General features: G+C 39.4%; 1 protein-coding gene across 10 annotated transcripts in view; it reads left to right on the forward strand.

The window, feature by feature from the left end:
- Positions 1-22,578, forward strand: part of Rapgef6 (Rap guanine nucleotide exchange factor 6) — a 179,759-nt gene that overhangs the window by 131,249 nt on the left and 25,932 nt on the right. For 5 of the 10 annotated variants that reach the window (XM_051168154.1, XM_051168150.1, XM_051168155.1 and 2 more), the window contains 5 exons: positions 4,253-4,493; positions 7,887-8,270; positions 12,756-12,967; positions 17,144-17,267; positions 20,276-20,299. In XM_051168154.1, coding sequence (XP_051024111.1) covers positions 4,253-4,493; positions 7,887-8,270; positions 12,756-12,967; positions 17,144-17,267; positions 20,276-20,299 — 985 coding nt within the window. The remainder of the gene's footprint in view (positions 1-4,252; positions 4,494-7,886; positions 8,271-12,755; positions 12,968-17,143; positions 17,268-20,275; positions 20,300-22,578) is intronic. The other 5 variants (XM_051168156.1, XM_051168151.1, XM_051168153.1 and 2 more) reach the window with 1 other exon arrangement.

Here is a 22,578-nt window from a genome sequence, read left to right on the forward strand (position 1 = left end):
CTCTCTCTCTGTGTGTGTGTGTGTGTGTGTGTGTGTGTGTGTGTGTGTGTGTAGACTTGGCTGTCCTGGACTCACTTTGTAGACCAGGCTGGCCTCGAACTCACAGCGGTCTGCCTTCCTCTGCCTCCCAAGTGCTGGGATTAAAGGCGTGAGCCATATCTGAAAAGTTATCCTATCTTTAGTGTAAACTCAGGGTCAGTACATTCTTTAAAAGTTGTTTTTGAAACAGGATCTCCCTGGCTGTCCTGGAACTTGTTATGTAAACCAGGCTGCCCTCACACAGATCCGTCTGCCTCTGCCTTCCAAGTACTGCTATTAAAGGCATGTGCTGCCAGACCCAGCTCCCTTAAAGTATTTATTTTTTATTTTACACATACTGAGTCACAGTTATCACTCTAGAGGCTAGCACAATGCTCAGGCAGTTATGAGCACTGTACTTTATCAAGAGATCTAGAGTCAGTCCCATGAGATCCAACGGCACTGCTCCGACATACGCAATCAAGCACATGCGCCTAATGTGGTGGTACACACCTTTAATCCCATCACTCAGGAGACAGGTAGATCAACCTGGTCTACAAAGTGAGCTCCAGGACAGCCAGGAATGTTACACAGAAAACCCTTTCCTGAAAACCAAAAAGAATATAGAAAAACAACTGGGCATGGTAGCACAGGCCTTTAATCCCAGCACTCTGGAGGCAGAAGTAGGAGGATCTCTGTGAGTTCGAGGCCAGTCTGGAGTGCAGAGTGAGTTCCAGGACAGCCAAGGCTACACAGAAACCCTCCTACAATCAATCATCAATCAATCAATCAAATGAATAAATAAAATCTGAGGGCTTAGCAGATGAGAGCGTACTTGTCACTAAGCCTGCCCACCTGAATTCTGTCCCTGGGACCCACATGGTAGAAGGAAAGAGACCAACCTTTCACATTTTGTCCTCTGACTTCCACATAAGTGCTGTGGAATGTGTATGCCCTCCACCTCCACACCACTCACACAAAATAAACAAACAAATGAAGGTGTATATGAGTGAAATATGAATCTCTGGGCTAATAAATACTGTATACTTTCAAATTCTTTTGGAAGCGTGTTTTTCTGGGACTGCAATGGAGTTTAGTGGCAAAACTCTTGCCAACATGTATAAAAGCCCTGGGTTCAATGTCCTCCACCACCACCACCCAAAATTTTTTCTTTTAATGGAGTTTTGTGTATGCATTTTTGCTTCATGACTAGAATTTGAAGTAGTTATATATTTTTCCTTTCTGTTTCTTTTAATCTCATGTTTACTATTTATCTAATTTATTATCATGTGTACATCTGTCGTGAGCCAAATATTTATGTTTGGCCATGTATATTGTTCTTTATCTGGCAGTATGTTTATAAATAATATAAATATAGTGATTCTAAAATAGAGAAAGGTTATAGAGTTCTTCTGGAAACACCTTTTATAATATAGCTGGACTACAGAACAGTTTGTTGCTTTAGAAATTACAGCTTTTTAGGCTTGTTCAAGATAGACAGTCCTGTGTTCCTTCCCAGGTGTAAGAACATCAGAGAAACCACCCTGTCGATATATTCTTCTAAAGATGGTAGTAAATGGGTAGATGTTTTGCCGTTCCCTCAGGGTCAGCTGGAAGCACTTAGCCCCAAAGCTCTAAAAGAGAAATCCACTTCTGGAGCCTAGAACCCAGTTTATAAAGAGTGCTGTTTGTTTCTTTTTTAAAGAATAAAAGTGTATGGTGAAACCTCTTCGCTTACTTTCCTTCTCCTGACAACTAGACATCCACCTGCTTACAGTAATTTCTAGTACCAGCAGAGAAGCATGCATGATTTGAGTGGATTATAAAACTACCTAACCTTATTATTAAGCTTTGTAAGTTCAGCAATCATGTTGCTATTAGCTGCAAGCTAGAGACTCTTCATTGGCAAGAAATATGAGCAACAAGTATTAATGGCTCAGATCTTTAAATACATCAATAAAGACATCTTGGTACCTCTTTCTAGAACAGAGACTACTGAATACACGAACTTTACCCAGGGTACCCAGCAACTAGTGAGCAGATTTGGATTCATTTGCGTCCTTTAGTCCTAGGAGCAGGTTTCTTTTTGTGTTCTAAATTTCAAGGTAGAGGGGCATAGGGGTATTTCATTCTGTGGAATTGTTTGCAGCTATGCCTGTTCCACTTTCTTGTCTTTCCTTTTGAGACAGATTTTTTTTTTTTTTTAACAGTATACATAGTGCTAAGAAAGACAGTGCTGAACAAACAATATAAAGTTATTTCCTGCCATTGTCACAAGTCACAGCAAAAGTATTCCTGTTTGTAAAGACATCTTTCTGGCGTTTGGTTTAGTTTGGGGGTTTGTTTGTTTGTTTGTTTGCTTTTTGTTGTTGTTGGGTGGTTTTTGGTTCTGGTTGGTTTGGTTTGGTTTTTGGTTTTTGGTTTTCGGTTTTCAATACAGGATTTTTCTCTGTAGGCTTGGCTGTCCTGGACTCACTTTGTAGAACAGGCTGGCCTTGAACTCAATGAGATCTGCCTGCCTCTGTCTTCCTACTATTGGCAACATCACAGAAGAGAGATTGAGGTGTTTAGCCATATGGACATTTAAACACTTTCCTCTTTAAAATATACTTAATATAAAACTGAGAAAATGAGGCCAGGCATGGTGGCACACGTCTTTAATCCAGCACTCCGGAGACAGAGGCAGGCATATTGCTGTGAGTTCGAGGCCAGCCTAGTCTACAAAGTGAGTCCAGGACAGCCAAGGCTACGAAGAGAAACCCTGTCTCAAAAACAAACAAACAAACAAAACAACAACCTGAGAAAATGGGCCACAGAGGTGATGGCTCCATAGGTGAAGTGTTTGTTGTACAAACAAGAGGACCGAGTTGAATACCTAGCATTCATGTTTCCCAAAAACAACAACAACAACAAACTGGTTGCTGCTGCAGTACACACCCATCACCGGAAGTGGAGAGTCGGGGTTCTCACTGACTAATCAATCCAGTGGAATCAGGGGGCTCAGGTAGAGAGCCAGTGAAGAAGATACCTAATGTCAACTTCTGGCCTCTACATGCACACTTATTCAAACTCACACATACACAAAAACACAATTAATGTACTCTCCCCCCCCCCCCCCAAAAAAAAGCTAGGAAACTGATTACCATTTTCTAGTGGAGTAAGTATTGATGCCTTCATGTGACTCTATGGGAAGAAACACAGGTATTGCCAAAAAGTATTGGAAGCCAGATGTGGTGGTGCATGCCTCTAACTTTGGCACTCAGAAAGCAGAGGCAGGAGAATGTCCATGAATCCAAGGCCAGCCTAGGCAACATAGCAAGCTCTGGAACCACCAGTACTACATAGAGACAGCCTATATTAAAAAAAATAATAATAAAGTATTGAAGACAAGAAAAGGATAGCCTTTCAAAATAGACAGCAAGACAAAAATATAAAGTAATAAACAGTTTTAATAGAGACATGACCAAATTTGCTCTCTCACAGTCTAGGATTTATAAAACACAACCTGTAGGGAAAGGTTGAAAGCTTTTAGAGAGTTGTCACCGAGGAGCTGGTCAGATTCCTTGAAAAGATAAAGTTCTATCTCCTGTGGGGAAGTCTGTATCATATCTTTTGTCATGATAGAAAATGGTAATCCTGTGTTGCTTGGCTCCAAGCAGGTCCAGTGTATGTAGGCTCCAAAAGCACCTGTACTGTATGCATATAGCCACACTCATTACATATGGACTACTATCCCTTCCTCCTTATTAAAAATAAATAGCTTGAAGGCTAGAGAGATGGCTCGGTGATTGGGAGCACTGGCTGCTCTTCCAGCTTCACTCTCAGAACCAACATGATGGCCCACAATCACCTGTCTAGTAGGGTATCCAGTATCCTCCTCTGGCTTCTGCAGGCACCAGGCATGCATGTAGAACACATACATGCATGTAAAACACCCATATATATCTTTTAATTTCATTTTAAATAATATAAATAGCTTTATATGTTACATGAAAATGTCTTATAAATTGTATTATCACAATTTTTTGTCTTTAAAAATTGCTTTTAGTATTTTTCATCTGAAGAAAAAGGATACATTTTGTCATATCCTGTCTGGGAGAAAAAATATATATATATCCCTCTAAACAGTGGATGGATATATATATATATTATATTCCTTGTACTGCAAGTTGTTTTTTGAGGTGTTTAAATGTTACTTTTTTAAATACTAAGGCTCATCTTTGTGTTTATATAGATATTCCTGATCAAGTTATAAGAGTTTTCAAAGCAGATCAACAAAGTTGCTACATTATCATCAGTAAAGATACCACAGCTAAAGAAGTGGTCTGCCAAGCTGTTCAGGAATTTGGTTTGACTGGTGCATCTGACACATACTCTCTCTGTGAAGTTTCTGTTACTCCTGAGGGTGTCATAAAGCAGAGAAGACTTCCGGACCAGTTCTCCAAATTAGCTGATAGAATTCAACTCAATGGAAGGTGAATGAGCTTATTCCTGAATATACAAAGTGCTATTTTTAAATTCACAAAATGAGTGTCTTAGGTAGAAACGTCATGCTACTTTGCCACTTAGTTCTAAGATTAAAGTGGAATTTATCCTCTTCTTGAGTTTGTCTCTATGATTGTGTGAATAGAATCTTGGAGGAGTCCTTAAAGGCTGTCGTAAAGAGGAGAGTGAGAACAGCCCTGTATAACCTATGCCCACCTGTAATGATTGCGGCCGCCTCTCCGCTGTTAATACCATAGAGGCTCTGTTCTAAAGAGAACTGGAAGATGAAGTCTTTTATACAAGGGTTGATCCATGCCACTCACTGAGATGCAAGATGTATTTACTATAGGAGAAACCACTAAGAACAACTTCTGTCTACAGATCTACTTCTTCTTGCCTCACTTGAAGGAGGAGGAAATGGGTCCAGTAGCAACTACTGAATAGGGATGAAAGCAAGTCTTGGTTATGTGCTTTTTCTTGCCAGTCAGAAGTTGTATTCTCCGTGAACAAATATTTATGTAATAGTACCCATATGTCATATACTGCGTTAATTTTCATTGCTGTAACCAAATACTTGGCAGGAACAACTTCATGGAGGAAGGATTTATTTTGTCCAAAGTCCATCATGGCAGGGAGTGTGCAGCAGAACAGAAGTAGATCCCATTATGGCAGCCAAGAAGGAGAGAGAAAATGAGACCAGGGACCAGGTATAGCCTTCAGAAGCATGACCCCAGCTCAGCCTACTTACAAGATGTGCCTGAACCCATGTGAGAGAGACACTTCCTATTCAGACCATAGCATTCTGCCCTGGCTCCTAAAGACTCATGCAATCGCATCTGCTAGAATCTTCAAAAGGTTAATTGCTCCAGCTTGTTTCACACAATTTGTTCTGCCCAAGTCTAAAATCTCTTCTAACTCTACCTGTGAACCTTGAAGAATAAAAAAAGATGAAAGTAGCGGGGCATGGTGGTGCACGCCTTTAATTCCAGCACTCAGGAGGCAGAGGCAAGTGGATCTCTGTGAGTTTGAGGCCAGCCTGATCTATAGAGCCAGTTTCCAGACAGCCAGGGCTGTTACGAAAAGAAACACTGTCTCAAAAAACCAAAAAAGAAAAAAGTGACACCAGGTAAATATTCCATTCCAAGTGGGAGAAACAGGAGAATAGCAAGGCCCAGTCAAACCAAATCAAGACAGAAACCCATTAAGGTAAACATTAAATCCTATAGATCTATACCTGCATCTAGGGCACATAGTGTCCTTCTCTGAGCCTGGGAAAACCCACCTTTGCAGCCTCATGAACTATCTCCACTTGGTTTTGGCTTTGTTTGGCTTGTTAGACATTCCACATTGATGGTGTCTCCAGCATCTTGGAGTCTCCATTTTGTCTTTATCCTAACTTTAAACTTTATTTACCACCTGCTCAGAGGCTGGCTGCTACAGTCTTGGCCCTGCCACACATTGCCTAGTTGCTCTGGCCTTTCTGTGAAAAATCTTGGTAGAAGCCTCCATGACCAAAATCTCTTTCAGACAATCTACTTGCCTGTGAAAGCATTATCATATAGACAGTGCCCCCGTCTGCTGCTAGACTAAGCAGTAGCAAGCCCCTGGAGACTAGCTGTAGTGGTTTATGAGTGTGTAGATGGTTGAACCTGGTAAAGTCAATCCTGGGAAACAGTGTATTTAGTGCCACTTTGCTAATAGAGGTCCAGGTGGCTCTTTTCAAAAGGAAAATTTTCACTTAAATATTTTGTATTTGTTTTTGAAGTACTCGCAGCTGAACCTAGAGCTAAGACATCCACTGTGGAGCTATGTCCAAAGTATGCCCCCCACCCCAATGCTTTAATTTCTTGTTTTTGAGATAGGATCTCACTAAGTTGTCCAAACACAGCTCAATAGAATCTTACTGCCTCAGATTCCCAAGTAACTAGAATTACAGGCCTGTGCCACTAGACATGATAGTGCACATCTTTATTCCAGCATTCAGGAGACTGAAGCTAGTAGATCTTTGTGTGAAGCTAGCCTGGTCTACATAGAGACCTATGTCACTGAGTCCAGCCAGGAATTTCTTCTAAATACATGTACAAGCTCGTGCTCTTTTAGCTGCTACAGGAAAGGTCTGATGCAGAACATTTTGTTTCCTTTAATCAGTGGTTCTCAACCTGGGGGTAAGCAACCTTCTTGGCTGTTGAATAACCCTTTCATGGGGGCCACTTACAGATATTTATGTTATAATTTATAACAGTAGCAAAGTTAAGGTTATGAAGTAGCAATGGAAGTAATTTTATGGGGATGGAGAGATGCCTGAAAGGTTAAGAGCACTGACTGCTCTGAGTTCAATTCCCAGCAACCGCATGGTGGCTCACAGCCCACTAAATTGTGATCTGATGCCCTCTTGTGATGTATGAATGTTCATGCAGGCAGAACACTGTATAATAAATAAATCTATCTTAAGAAAATAATTTTATGGGGGTCACCACAACATGAGAAACTATATTAAAGGGTCGCAGCACTAGGAAGGTTAAGAGCCACTGCTTTAAATGGTGCTGATGTTTTTAAAAGCATGCCTTCCTTAGCCCCAGCTTCACCTAGGCTTCACGGATGAAACTAAGGTACAGTAGTTTTATTCTTGCTTTTGCTCCCAGTTATCACTGTGAATCAGTAAAGTAAGAGCATTGCCCCACAGCCTGGATACCTTAATCAGGCTTGAAATTGTTTCTGCCTAACCTCCTTTTAAACTTGGCCCCTAGCAGTCTTAGGACATAAACAAAATATAAACAAATTCTCTGCCGGAATGTGACACAGGCAACGTTTAATCCAGTTGCCCATCTAAAAGTTCCCCGGCATAGTCTTAACAACCCACGTTTCTGTTGGCATTCTGCTCTTCAGAGTTCCAACTAAAGTAGGGCGTCGAGCTGTGCGTAGGACACTCTAGGACTTCTCTCACCAACCTTTTCCACAACTTTAGCAGTAACTGTTTGATAAGGTTTAGCTGCAGCAGCGACCCCACTTGTCTTGCACACGTTTCTGTTACTTTCCCATCACCACCCCCAAAGAACTGGACAGGAACAACTTCAGAGAAGATCCTTATAGATCCTTATTCTCAGGACAACACTCACGGTTCACACGTATGAGTAGTTTCTTAAAATGACTGACTTCAAGGTAATTTTCATCATTACTCTTATTTTTTTAAATAAGATGTCAGACGGCAGAAAATAGGACTTCTCAAGAATTTAGAGTATTTTTCTATTTCGTCTATGAGTGAATGTTCTAATTTTTTTGGCAAAAAGCTAATTATGAAATGACATTTTGGGAAACTGTTAATCGAAAAAGTGTTCTTATTAAGTGAAATCTGTTCATGATCACACATTTTTCTTCCCACTTAGGTATTACCTAAAAAATAACATGGAAACAGAAACATTGTGTTCTGATGAAGATGCCCAAGAACTGCTTAAGGAAAGCCAGCTATCCATGCTGCAGCTCAGCACCATTGAGGTTGCCACGCAGCTGTCAATGAGGGACTTTGATTTGTTTCGTAATATTGAGCCTACTGAATACATTGATGATCTTTTTAAATTAGACTCCAAAACAGGAAATACTCACTTGAAACAGTTTGAAGACATTGTAAACCAAGAGACATTCTGGGTTGCCTCAGAGATTTTAAGTGAATCAAATCAACTCAAAAGAATGAAGATTATTAAACATTTTATTAAAATTGCCCTTCATTGCCGAGAGTGCAAGAACTTCAATTCCATGTTTGCAATAATAAGGTAAGCTTGTATAAATTTGTATGTAGTGATCTTTATCATATACAAGGCATTATCTGTTTAGGTATCTCATGTCTAGAAACAGTAATGTTTAGTAAAGCCTTTTGTAAAGAGAGGGTAAATATGTGTATTTAAGTGCATTCTTTCCGCATTAGATATTTTAGTATAGTGTAAGCTGATGTTGAGTGTCTTCCCTACCTAACATAGTCATGATCTCACTTGGACCCAGTTTACCAGTTCAGCTAGTTTGCATAGCCCGCTTGCCCCAGGCATTCCCTGTCTCTGATGACTTCATGCTGGGGTCACAGGTGGGTTACTGCGCCCACTTAGTGCTACAGATCCAAACTCAGCTCTTCATAGTGTTAGGGCAAACATTCAGCCATCTCCCCAACCTCTATTAAGTTTTTAATGTAGAATGATTAGATTTAATGTGTTTTCCATCTTGCTGATGCTTGCACTCTGTTTTTATTTATTCTGTGTTCTGTCTTTGATTTTAAAAAAAAAGAAAAAGAAAGAAAGAAAGAAACCATTTCTGTAAAATACACCATTGAGTTGTTTTGTCTTGGTCAACTGCTGCTGGGCAGGGGGCCCACCCTGATGTGTGGCTAATATACCCAATGAGACTACATTGGAGAAAACTAATTTTCCCTTTGTCAATGGATATTAATTGCAGATGCCTTCTTGGTTAGGGGTGGGAGCTTGTTTCCATATCCCCCTCTCAGTGCCAGGACCCTGTCTGATTTGAACTGTGCAGGCTCTGTGCATGCCTATGTGCATCAGCCTTGTATCTGGAAAGTGGTGTTTCCTTGGAGTCCTCATCCCTTCTGGCTTTTGCAGTCTTTCCACCTCCTCCCCCACATAGATCCCTGAGCCCTGAGAGGAGGAGTTTGATGAAGATGTCCCATGTAGGACTGAGTGTTCCAGAGGCTCTCACTCTGCACATTGTCCAGTTGTAGATTCTTACGTTAGTTCCCTTCAGCTGTAAGAAGCCTCTCTAATGATGGCTGAGCAAGACACTGATCTGAGTCCCAGCCGGTGTGGCCACTGGACGTTCCTGCTAGTGTTTCTGGGCGTCAGTGGCTATCAGAAGAAATAGAAGTGGCCTAGAAAAGAAGGCTAAGAGGAAAACTTGTGTGTGTGTGTGTGTGTGTGTGTGTGTGTGTGTGTGTGTGTGTGTGTGTGTGTGGTTGGTTTGGTTTTGTTTTGAGACAGGGCCTCTTACATAGCTCTGGCTGGCCTGGAATTCACATTGTAGACCAGGCGTCAAGCTCACAGAGGTCCACCTGTCTCCACCCCCATGGGTGCTCAGGTTATGGGCATGCATCACCACACCTGGCTAGGAAGACAATTGTAACTTTTCAATAAGCATTATGTCTATGTGGCAGCTCACAACTATCTGTAAGTTCAGTCCTAGGAGATCTGATGCCCTCTTCTGGCACTAGGCATACATGTGGTTCACATACATAATGTATATATAGGCAAACACTCCTACATATAATATCTTTTAAAAATAAAATATGCTGTTAAAACCCCACACCTCTCTTGGTTGTGTTTCTGTACTCTGTCCTAGTGATTTAGCTGTAGTTGCTAGAGCCTTAAAGCTGAAGGTCCTGAGTTGTCACGGTGCTAGTCACACTCTTTACTCCTCTTGTCATCCTTCCTCTGGCTATTGCTGGCATGTTTGATGTCAGCTTCCAAGTCAATTCATGTAGATCTTCTAAAAAGTCTTGGGATTATTTTTCATTGAGATTACACAGAATACATAGATTTGTTTAGCAATGGCTCCTTTACCTCAAAGCACTGCTGCACTTCTTTTTCTCGCTGGGCATTCATAACGTTGTTCCTATCATTCTTGAATGCTTCTTTGAATGTTCAGCATATCTTATTACTGAGTGGCATCCTTATATTGTCCTGACCATTTGCTGCTTCTGCTGAGTGTTCTACTGTTTATATGTATCAGGTCCATGTATTGCACAGTATAGCATTCTTTTCCTTATGATTTTGAGTTAATAATTGGGGGAGGTTGAATTGTATAATCTCATTTTCTTGTTTCTTTAAAATAATAATAAAGACATAGTTTCTTATGATTTGCATGTTTCTTTATCTTATCTGCTTCTTTTTTCCTGGCATTTGCATATTAAATAATTACAGCTATAATAAGCCTCTGTATATAGTTTTGGTTCATAGTAAATAGTTTCCAGTATTACTCCATTAAACATAATGTAATGTAGTCCTTGGGTTGAAAAATGAGCTATCAATTATATTTTGCCAACTTCCTAAAATTTAGGAATGAATGTGGAATTTAAGGGTTTTTATTTTTATTTTTTTTTTTTTTCACATAGCTGAGGCTCAAACCCAGGATCTTGCACATGGTAGACAAGCATTTGGCTGCTCAGCTGTACACCATCTTATATGATATTTTAGTATCAAAAGTAGCCTAGTAAATTATTTTAATAGTTTCACAGTAATAATTATATATATGCATATATTAGAGAGAGAAAGTAGTGAGTGAGTCGTGGTCAGTTTTATCATATTGTTCTTTGATAGTCTTATGGTTTATTTGTGAATTTTAATGTCACTGCTATGCTGAGTTCATAAAATTTGGAGGCATTCAGCTTTATCCTCCTCAGGCAAGTGTTCTTTAACTATTACTTTGCTACACGTAGTTGTTACATTCCTTCATTACTTCCTTCCTTTGCATGAGGAATATCCTGTACTAGCTATTTGCAGAGGCTCATATGAGAGAAAAGCTGGGCACAGTTTCCAGCTAAAAGGATTGGCCTTGTAAATTACTTTACCCTTGGCTGTTTTAGTGAGTGGAGGGCGACAGCTTTAGGGAGATGTGCAGCATACAGTTTCTCCCTACTGTCCTGAAAGCTTTCTTTTAGAAGTTTTTTTTTTTTTTTTTTTTTTTTTTTTTTACAGACACTGGTTTATATTACTTTCCAACACTCTTGTTGAAGAGATCAGCCCTGCCTGATGTTACCACACAGACTTTTGTTCTCTTGTTCCAAATCAGAATTGTTGTTTACCTTGTAACTTAGGAGCGCTGCTGTTCAGCCTTCCCTCAGTCTTTAGCTTCATTCTTTTTGGTACCTTTGCTTATTCCTTTTTAACCTTGCCTAATTTTTGGCAACCATTCTAGTTTAGGACTTGGGTTTCTCTGAATATCAATAAAGATGCAATTACATTTCTGTTTTATCCTTCGTACAATAGTGGGGAGGTGATTTCTTAGAAACAAAGGGAAACATTTAATCCCTAGCTTAAAATTGGAAGTTGGAGAACATTTTATATGTAGTGGTGTAGGTAAAACTCAAAAGCCTGAGGAACAGGGGGCTGAACTGTAGGAATATGGAGGTGTGTTAAATGCACACTGTTTATTGATAGCTGACCTTTGGCGTGCAGCATGGAAGTAAAGAAATGGGGGGAGATTGCCACCTAATGGGCATGAATTATATTTTCAACTTAGGTGATACCTCAACATGTTTAAAGTCCTCTTTTTATTTTTATTTTTAAATTTTTTATTTTTATTTTATTCTATTTTAATATTCATTAATTTATTCATATTACATCTCAATTGTTAGCCCATACCTTGTAGCCTCCCATTCCTCCCTCCCTCCCGCTTCCCCTCTACTCCCCTCCCCTATGTCTGTGACTGAGGGGGACCTCCTCCCCCTGTATCTGCTCATAGGGTATCGAGTCTCTTCTTGGTGACCTGTTATCCTTCCTCTGAGTGCCACCAGGCCTCTCCATCAAGGAGACGTGGTCAAAAATGGGGCACCAGAGTTTGTATGAAAGTCAGACCTCCCTCTCCACTCAACGGTGGAGAATGTCCTGCCCATTGGCTAGGTCTGGGTAAGGGTTTGAAGTTTACTGCCCATATTTTCCTTGGCTGGTGCCATAGTTTGAGCAGGACCCCAGGACCCAGATCCACCCATTATAATGTTTTCTTGTAGGTTTTTAGGACCCTCTGGATCCTTCTGTTTCCCCATTCTCCCATGCTTCTCTCACCTAAAGTCCCAATAGGATGTCCTCCCCTCTGACCTGCTTTCCTGGTAAGTAAAAGGTAGTGAAGAGCCAGAGGGGACAAGATTGGAACCTTGAGATGTGGAAACTTTTGAATCAAGAATTTTCCTCAAAGTGGATTACATGGCACACACCTGTAATCCCAGCACACAGGGAAGTTAGTTGATGATGAGCAACACTGTGATACTCACATTCCTTTTCATTTTTATGTGATTGTTACATGTATCTCTGAAATGCAAAGTATAAAGCAATTGTTACACTACTAGAACTTTTCTAGAAGAGATTTTTCTTGTTTTAAAGTTAAAGAAACAAACCTCTTTTATTTTTTATAGTTCTTTTCTGTCTCAAAATATTAAAATGGGTACTGTTTTCCCCCTATAGATCTTAGTTGTGTACTTTATTGACGTGAACCTACCCTTTCCTCCAAATCCATTCTTGATGTTTCTATTCTCATTTTGATAGTGGCCTGAACCTCGCACCCGTAGCACGGCTTAGAGGCACTTGGGAAAAGCTACCAAGCAAATATGAGAAACATCTCCAAGATCTCCAAGACCTTTTTGATCCATCTAGAAACATGGCAAAATACAGAAATATTCTTAGTAGTCAAAGCATGCAGCCTCCAATTATCCCACTCTTCCCAGTTGTCAAGAAAGATATGACATTTCTCCATGAAGGTATGTGAAAGTCGTTTGAAAACTGGCATGCTTTGCTTTAGATACAGCTTTATAATCTCATCCATTTCAATATAATTATTTCATGTCACTAAATCTTCATACAGTTGAATGCAGCTAATTTATGACATCTAAAGAAAGCTATATTGTTGATAATAACAAATTGAGTTGTTCACAGTAAGAGTTCAGATAGAAATTTGACACTAGATATTTGCTGACACTTGATATCCTGAGGTGTGTTTGTTTGAAGTGGGGTCTCTCCGAAAGTCCTTTCTCCACCTCCCTTGCTCTCAGGCATGAACCAGACTCACGCAGCCTTGTATTTGCTTTAAGCATAGTATTGTTTTTCCTTCTGATTTTTTTTTTCAATTTAAATTTCACATAAGTATAAAACTGGTCAAAACAAAGAACAACTAATAAAATTTGACAACATAATTAATTTTATGGCCCAAAATTAAGCATTTCCAGTATCCTAACAGCTTGTCCCTGCCCACTCCCAGCTGTTCCCCTGTTCCTCTCCCCAAAGGTGACTACTGTCCTGGTTTCTAATGCCAAAGCTTATACCCAACTGTTCTTGAACTTTAGACAAGCAGATTCTCAAAAGGTTGTTTTCTTTAATTTAATTTGATTTCTGGCTTATTTTTGGGGTTTGAGTAGTTTTTGATTGGCCTGCTGTGAAGAATGCTGTCATTCTCTGCTCATAGACTTTAGACAGGTGTATTCTTAATGAGTATGCAGTATATTCTGAGTAGAATCTAAAAAAGAATAATGTGGTGGTATCAAGTGAAGTTGGTTTCTAGCACTGGAGATGTTCTCACACCCTCATCCTTACCATTCTCTGTTAAATTCAGTCTCTGTTGTCACACGTTACAATAAATATGTACTTGTATCTTGACCTGGTTTTAATTTGTGTTTCTTTCTTTTTTTCTTTTTTCTTTTTGTTTGTTTGTTTGTTTTTATTTTTTGTTTTTTGTTGTTGTTGTTTTGTTTTTTGAAAGTATCCCTGGCTGTCCTAGACTCGGGTTGGCCTCAAACTCACAGTGATCGCCTGCCTCTGCCTCCCAAGTGCTAGGATTAAAGGCGTGCACCACCATGCCCAGCTCTTAATTTGTGCTTCTATGATTAAGAATGAGACTGAACACCCTCTATGTGCAGTAATTATTGCCAGGTACCAGTTTGAATTCCTTCCTCGTTTTGTGTTAGGTTTCCTTTTTTGTTACTATTCCTACAGAAGTTCTCTTATACATCCTGGGTGTAGGATAACTTGCCCTTTGATGCTTATAAGGATTTGTTTTGTTTTGTTTTGTTTTGTTTATGAGTGGGAGTTCTTAGCTAAAAAAGCTTGTTTTTTTTTGTTTGTTTGTTTGTTTGTTTGTTTTTTTTTAATCTTTTACCATTACAGTTCACTTACAGTCTTCCCTGCATTAACTTTTCTGTGGTGATAGCATTTTTTCTATTTTGTTGCCATAGTAACCACATACTTTTGCTATTCTTTTAGTGTTACAACAGAGGATATAACATGTAAGTGTGTTTGCCAGTGTTCATTAATGTTACTTGATTTCAGGCTGTGTGAAGAACTTGGTCTACTCAAGTTTCATTTACTCATCCCCCAGTTTTTAATTCGCCCATTGAGCTGTCAATCCTGTAGTGTTTTGCTGTTGGTTAATAAAATTAGTGTTTGATCTCATGTGTGTCTCTTTGTGCTTACTGCTGTTTATTTCATCCTCCACTTCTGTGTCTGCATGTGGCTGGTATACTTTGTGCTTTTGAGGGCTTTGTTGTTTAGTTGTTCAGGAGCTTGATTTTATTTGGTGCATCAAGTGATGGAGATCTCAATTTTTGTTCATGTGAAAGGCCAAGACTTCATTTCAGAAATGTAGTTTGGGTTGGCAGCTGCTTTCCTTAGCATTTTTAGGTAGCAGCCATTGTCTTCTGGCTCCCATTGTCAGTACTGAGACATCAACTTTAGTCTTCTGTTCTTTCCATATTGTCAGCCTCTGCTGATAACTGCAGTTGTAACCTTTGACTTCTCTTTAGCTCATGTTTTTCTGATTTGCTAGGTTTTATAAAGTGTTGATGCCTGTAATTTTATTTAATTGTAATTCTGGTTTATATTTACAGGTCATATTGAAATAGATTGATATCTTCCTTCAGTTTTGAAACGTTCTGTTACCCTTTTCTGACATCAGTTTTGGAACTCTGGTTTTTACCTTTGTCTGACTTGACCCCCATTCCCCTGTAGCCTTACGACTTCTTACAGTGTTTATCTTGTTCTATTGCTGTACTGTGATATTGTCATTCTTGCTGCAGTCTTGTTGCTGAATTCCTAGTTTATTGTTTTTCTGTTTCACTATTTCTTTTGTTTGTTTCATATTCTCTGTTAAAATTACCAGTGTTGGTTTGAACGTGTTTAGCTACCAGTGTTGGTTTGAACATGTTTAGCATAGTTACTTTAAAGCGTCTCTGTGATGACTCTCTGGTCTGCATCTTCTCTGGTTCTCCTTCTCGATCTTCTTTCACATCTTGTCACATTCAAGTTCATTTTTCTCTTGATATACATTTTGTTGTTGTTTTGGTTTTTTATGTTTGGAGACAGGGTTTCTCTATGTAGCCTTGGCTATCCTGGATTGGCTTTGTACATCAGGCTGGCCTCAAACTCACAGAAAGCCAAATCCACCTGCCTCTGCCTCCCAGCCTGCTAGGATTACAGGCATGCACCACCATACCTGGCTGTGGGTTTTTTTTGTTTTGTTTTGTTTTGCTTTGCTTTTTGTTTTTACAGGAAAAATTATTTTTAAAATCTGGAATGCATGACAGATATTCTCTTATTCCAAAAAGGATTAAATCTTGCTCAGTTAAGGGTGTTACTAATCCCAAGTGGTTTTAATTCATTTTCAGGTTGTTAGTCTTTATTCCATTCTGCATTTGGTTCATCCTTAGCCCCAGAATAAAGTCAGAGTCCCAAAACAAAACATTGAGGTTTAATGGGATTTAACTTGCTCTTATTCTTCTTACCTCAAAACACAGAGTGTCTTTACTCAGCTTGTTTCATCTTCCTGTCCCATCTGCCTTTGCTAATTGTCATCCACAGGGAGAGAGAGCATCCTAGTTGCCTAGTCTTCCTGCCTCAGAATTTCTTCGTCATCATTATCATCATCACATTACATAAGAAAAGATCCTCAGGCTTCAGGCACACTCCCACATCACTGATCTGTGTGCCATTCCTGTGACCAGAGTACAGACAAGGGACCAGTGTACTATGAAAAGGGATGTGATCTAGACCCATATAGCTGTCAAATTTTGCTTCAGGGCCTTTCATGTTAGAAAAATTGGATTGCACAGTTACAGACAGGTGTAGTTAAATGCTACTCTGATCAGGCAAACTGACCTTTGAACATTGAAGGCTTTGCCTGCTGATTTGGGCAAGATAAACAAATAAATGGGCTTCATCTGACCTCATAACTAATCTCTTCAAGAGAAGTTGACAGTTTTCAAAGTTGTAAGTTAAAAACTTACAAACAGATATTTTCGTAGTAATGATTAAAGTCACAGTGATAAATTGAGATTCTGGGAAAGGAAAAGTAACAGGCCAGAGAGTATCCTACCTTAGTGCAAAGAAATCCAGTATTATTTAATTTCCCAGTATTTACCCCTGCGAGGATATCTGCTACTTCTTAAATAGTTGTTATTTAAGAATTATAAATCAAAAAAGAAATGTAAGCTGGATTGCTTATTAGTAAGTAAGCAGGCCCAGCAGTGCCCTTGTTACCTGGCTAGCCAAGGTTTCCAGATGCTGTACCTTCCTTCCAAAAGAACAAACCACGTGCAGAGTGGGATTGTGTGCTGTGTAATCTGTGTGCGTGCCGTGAGATAGCAAACTGGTTTTAGCAGCTATGGACAGTCAGCCACATTCTGTATTCAGAGTCATTATTCCCAGGGGAAAGACACCTCTTCTCAGAAGTTCATTCCCTGGGATCAAGGCTGAGCTGTCTATGAATTTATCAAGTCTTTAAAAAGGGCAGCAGAGGGCCAGGGGGGCTTACAGGGCGGGGGGGGGGCGGGGAGCGGGATGATTAAACATTGATAAGAAAGTCAATTTGTACTCAAGAAAAATAGCTGGACTTCTGCTACTTGGAGATAAAATTGTCATTATGAAAGTTTAAAAATTGTATTTCATAGGAAATGACTCCAAAGTAGATGGCTTAGTAAACTTCGAGAAGCTAAGAATGATTGCCAAGGAAATCCGTCATATTGTTCGAATGACTTCTGCTAACATGGACCCTGCCATGATGTTCCGACAGAGGTATGAAATAGAAATTATGTTATGGTGGCATTAAGGGTGGTGAGGTAATGATGTCTCTCCTTTGTTATGCACCGTGCTAAGTGTTGTACACACATCAGTCTCCAGTAATCTTTTATTACAGTAATCCTAACAGGTAAGCAATACTCAGCTTCCCTTTACATCTGAAGAAATTAAAGCTCAAGCAGTTTTGCTTTATTTATTTTTATTTTATGTATGTTTGCCTGCCTGTGTGTGTGTGTGTCACATGCGTGCAGTGTTTACAGAGTCCAGAAGAGGGTGTTGGTTCCTCTGGAACTAGAGTAACAGATGGTTGTGAGTCACCATATGACTGCTGAGAATTGAATCCAGGTCCTCTTCAAGAGCAGTCAGTGCTCTTAACTGCTGAGCCCTCTCTCCAGGCCCTCAAGCAGTTTTTATATAACTTGTTAAGACTTAAGCCCTACTTTCCCAATTACTTTTCCAACTAAAGAAATAGTTCTGTATGGCTATTATATAAAATACCAACAAGCAAATATAAGAAGAATGTTGCTCTCCTTGAAGTCATCTGTGTGTAGATTGTTTCATCTGTTTTCTAACCTAAGTAGCAAAGAATTATTCTGGTTCTCTTTTAATGCCCTTGCACATCTAACTGGTACTGCAGTCTTCTAAAGTTAGAGTTACACTGTAGCCGTTTGTTTGCATGTAAACTCTTTCCCAGAAAGTACCCATTCATCCTCGCTTCATCTTGATTAGAGTTTGATTTATCTTTTTATTTCATCTGAGTATACTTTTGGACTCACTTTGTAGCTGAGGCTGGTCTAGAACTCATGATCTTGCTTCTACCTTCCAATTGCTGATACTACAGGTATACACCACCACACCCAAAATGAAAATGCCTTTTTAAATTGATCCTTTGTGTATTATAAAGGCAAATACAGATTTATGTATCGCGTTTATAGAAAGTGTTGTTAAGCTATTACCAGTAACTTTTATAATCTTCAGCATGTAAGTAGACATTATAGTTTAAAATTTTTTAATCATATTTTCCTTTTGGACCTCTCCAAATAAGGCATTACAAATAAAATAATTTGCTGACTATGGTGGCGCACACCTTTAATCCCAGCACTCAAGGAGGCAAAGGCAGGCAGATCTTTGTGAGTTCGAGGCCAGCTTGATCTACAAAGTGAGTCCAGGGCAGCTAAGGCTACACAAAGAAACCCTGTCTTGAAAAAAACAAAACAAATAAAATAATTTTTAAGTACACATAATTGTGATTTTTAAAATACATTTATTCTAAGAAAGTAGAAATACTTGACACTTTGTGTAATCAGTATGTGTATTAGATTGCGTTTGTTTCGCTTACATCATTGTGGAGCAGTCATTGTTTTTCTAAGTAGATGATCTCCTGTTCGCTAGAGCTTAGAGATTCTCAGAGTAGGGGAAGGAGTGCCAGATCTCCTCTTCCCATATCTTTTCTTTCTCTTGGTAATGTAATGAGATGTCACTTCTCCAGAATGTGGAAGCAAAACCCAGTAAGAACCAGGGACCAACGCACACCTGGAGGAGGCTGTTGTCTGTTTTTGTTCTTGTTGAATGTCCTGGTACAATGGACCTTCCGCTGTCTCCTGTCTTATATAAACCTCCATTTATTCATGCATGTTTTCATTCTAGTGCCTGAAGACATAATAAATTAGTTACGCTGCCAAATCACTTGACAGTGTACTAAGGTGCCAGCTGTACTTCAGAATTAACACGGGAGGCCAAAAGATAGCACACTCAGTAAAGTGCTTGCAATGATCGCTTGAGGACTTGAGTTCAGTCCCCAGCACCATGTAAAATAGAAGGCTGTGGTTGCTGTGTTTGTAATCCTAGCACTGGGGAAAGAGAGAAAGACACAGGTGGATCTCTGCAACTCACTGGCCAGCCCATCTAGCCTAAGTGGCTAACTACAGGCTACTTTAGAGAATCCTGTCTTTAAAAAAAAAAAAGGCTTATGACACATGACACTAGGAATAGCACCAGAGGCCTACCTCTACCTTACACACACATATATGTGCTCATGTACCCACATGCACACAAACACACAATTAAAAAGAGAAATGACTGATGAATATTAATGAGCCTGGCTGCTTACTTGGGAATAACCTGAGTTGAATAGGAAGAGTATGGGGAAATAAATACATTTATAGTGGACTGATACTCTAGCTCAGCTTTGTCAACCAATACGTAAGTAATTAAGGTCTCATTATATTTGCAGACTAGCCTGGAATTTCTCCCAAGTCATAGAATAGGTGCACACCACCACTTCTTCTTTAGTATGTTTTTATTTAAGTTGTATTTGCTAGCCACATTTTCTTGTAAAATACTTAATCAGAGAAATTTTTCCACTTAGAAATGGATTTATATATCTGTATGCTTCTTGTAATTTCTCTGCCATTTAAATGAGTGGCTCCAAAAGTGTGTAGAAACTCTGTTCTTTGAGCATTTTACCAGGAGGTAGACCAGTCTGTGCACTTCCAAAAACTAAAGTTTGCAATAAACAGATGGCGTTCCCTAAGCTGCATAATAACAACTTACAGTGCCAGGCAGTGCTCAAACTTTTGATCCCAGCACTGGAGAGGCAGAGGCAGGCGAAAATCTGAGTTTTGAGGTCAGCCTGGTGTACAAAGTGAGTCCAGGACAGCCAAGGCTACACAGAGAAACACTGTCTCCAAAAAAAAAAGGGGGGGGGGGAGCGGACAAACCAACAAAAAACATCAACTAATGGGTAGATGAAGTATTAAAAATACAGCTGATGTGAAGCATGTTTTAAAGTACATGCTATAGAGGGGTTTGGCCTTCAGGTCATTGTGTCCTTCCCATTCCTTCATTTCATTAAAGCCACTTTTACTGTTAAGCTATAAGTTTTTTCCTGGTAAATTTTTCTGTTCTATTCTGTCTGCATAAATTCTCTGACTCTCAACTGTTGTCTTTTTTCTGTGCTTTCCTATTCAAACACATGCTTCAATGTTTGTGGCTCTTGCTTACAGGAAGAAGAGGTGGCGGAGTCTGGGGTAAGTGGGAAAGCGAACAACTGGAATGAAGGTTGTGCACCTCTTAACATGTGCTGCATCCTTTCCATTAATGCACGCAAATCAGATAGCATGCCTTCTATTAACTCCGTCGGCCTACATTCTGACAAATGCCTTTTGCTAACAAGGTGGAAGTAGTGATGGAACTAGCATTTGTTGGTTGTGGTTTCATTTTTGGTTTTGTTTTCCATTATTGGCATTCTGTAATCCCTTTTTAGATTTAAATGTAATAGATTCATGAGATGCAGATGATGATAATGAATATTTGTTGCATACTTCCTGTGTGCTCTGCACTGCTGTAAGCTCTCTAAATGAGTAACCGTTAAAAGTCTCTTGTTGCCCTATGAACAGATCTGTTATTCTCTGGTACAGATTGGGAAGGTAACTTGCCCAGTCTTGCAGCCCACTAATAGTGTGTCCAACCTAGATGGTCTACTTTAAAAGCCGACAACACTTTCTCTAATTTCAGTACCATATTTTATGAAAGTAAACATATGTTGATGTATAAAAAGTCTGTTTACAAGGGTTGCATTTTCCATTACTTTTGCAGAGACATCTTTATTCAGTCTGTACTATAAATGTGAATAGATTTTTTTTAACCCTCCATCAGATCCCTTGAATGCCTGAAACCTGAAGTGTAGTTTGATTTACTTTAAATTTCTACCACTTCTGTATAGAAAGATTCCCTTGTCTCCCTAAAGCTTCTCAGCTGCCTAGCCTTTTGTCGTTAAAGTAGGTTCTGATCTCTTAATTCTGCATTGCTAGCTGTCTAATCTAGAGCCACCCGCAGTTAAAGATCTTACACATTATTTCCCTAGACCTTTCATTTTAAATGAGGAAAGAGTTAGTACTTAGGTGCATGTAATTGAATACACAGAACATACGTAGAATTTTGATGTTTAAAATTAATGGACTGTGAGGTTAGGTACTTACGCTACATGTAAGAATTTCTTGAGCCATGTCTTTGAGTCTTATTTGTGGTCTTGTTTTTCATTTGGTCAGCTTGACTTTCCTCCTCTGGTGTGTTTCTCGTGTGTTTTCTTCTATGTCATATGTTTGTGTCTTGGTCTTTCCTGGTTCTTCTTACTGAAAGTTGAAATTGATGGCATTACGACTTCAACAGGACATCGTATGACCTAGTGGCTGAGCTACACTAGCCACTGTTCAGCTTGGGGGGAGGGCTATAGTGTTTGGGGCTTACAGATAGCAGGTGCTTTCATGTCACATCATCACTGATGCTCTGGAGGTAGTTCAGAAGATGCTTCTGTCAGTCTCATGCACTAGAACTTTGTTATCTCAGGTTTGTTTACAAGCTGGCTTTCTTATTTTGGATAACAACTAAGATAAAATTATTAAATACTATCATTAAAATTTGCTTCTAAATGTTAAGGCTTCATTTAACTATTAGTTCAATCCCTGGAATCCACATAAAGGTACAAGAGAACCAGTTCCACACAGCTGTACTGTGGCCTTTACAGATGTACTGTAGCACACACATGCACACTCACACAATAATAATAGTCAACACATTGTAAGATGTGTTATCTTGTCTACTGAGAAAAGCCAGTGCACTCACTGTCTTGTTTGTTTGAGCTCATTGAAATGCTTCTCATGTGCCTGGACTTACCTTTACATTTTCCTTTATAACAACTTGCACGCACATCAAAAGGAAAACATAAGGAAAGTGATTGGTTTAGATATTTCATATTCAGAATTTGAATCTCCCAGATCACAACAAAAAAAGAAAGATAGAATCACTAGTACCTGCCCCTTGCCCCCCATTCATGTGCAGTATGCACAGCACTGCCCTCTGTACCACTGGTGTCATGGTCATCTGTCACTTAGTGATAAACCATAAAAGAAGGGTAAGTTGACCCTGTGGGTGTCCTGGGAGGCTCAGCACACAATTAGAGCCTGTCTCCTCTTTACATTGTTGGACATTTACTGAATTTTTCAGGTTTTCCTCCCTTTAATCAAGTGCTTCTTGGAGGTTAAAGGGTAATTCACTAGTTAACTAGATTTTTCTTCCAAAATATTCTGCAAATGTTTCAGTCTTTTCCATGTGTTACTCATAGACCCGTCATCATTTCTGCCTGACCAGCAACTAAAATTTGCCATCAATATAGCAAGAGGTAGTAGCATACACCTTTAATCTCAACACTCTGGAGGCAAGGGCAGGCATATCTCTGAGTTTGAGAACAGCCAGAACTACACAAAGAAACCTTGTTTTAAAAAAAATTATATATATATGTTGCCATCAA

This window comes from Acomys russatus, chromosome 25, assembly GCF_903995435.1.
Source record: "Acomys russatus chromosome 25, mAcoRus1.1, whole genome shotgun sequence".
In the NCBI taxonomy this organism is placed as follows: domain Eukaryota; kingdom Metazoa; phylum Chordata; class Mammalia; order Rodentia; family Muridae; genus Acomys; species Acomys russatus.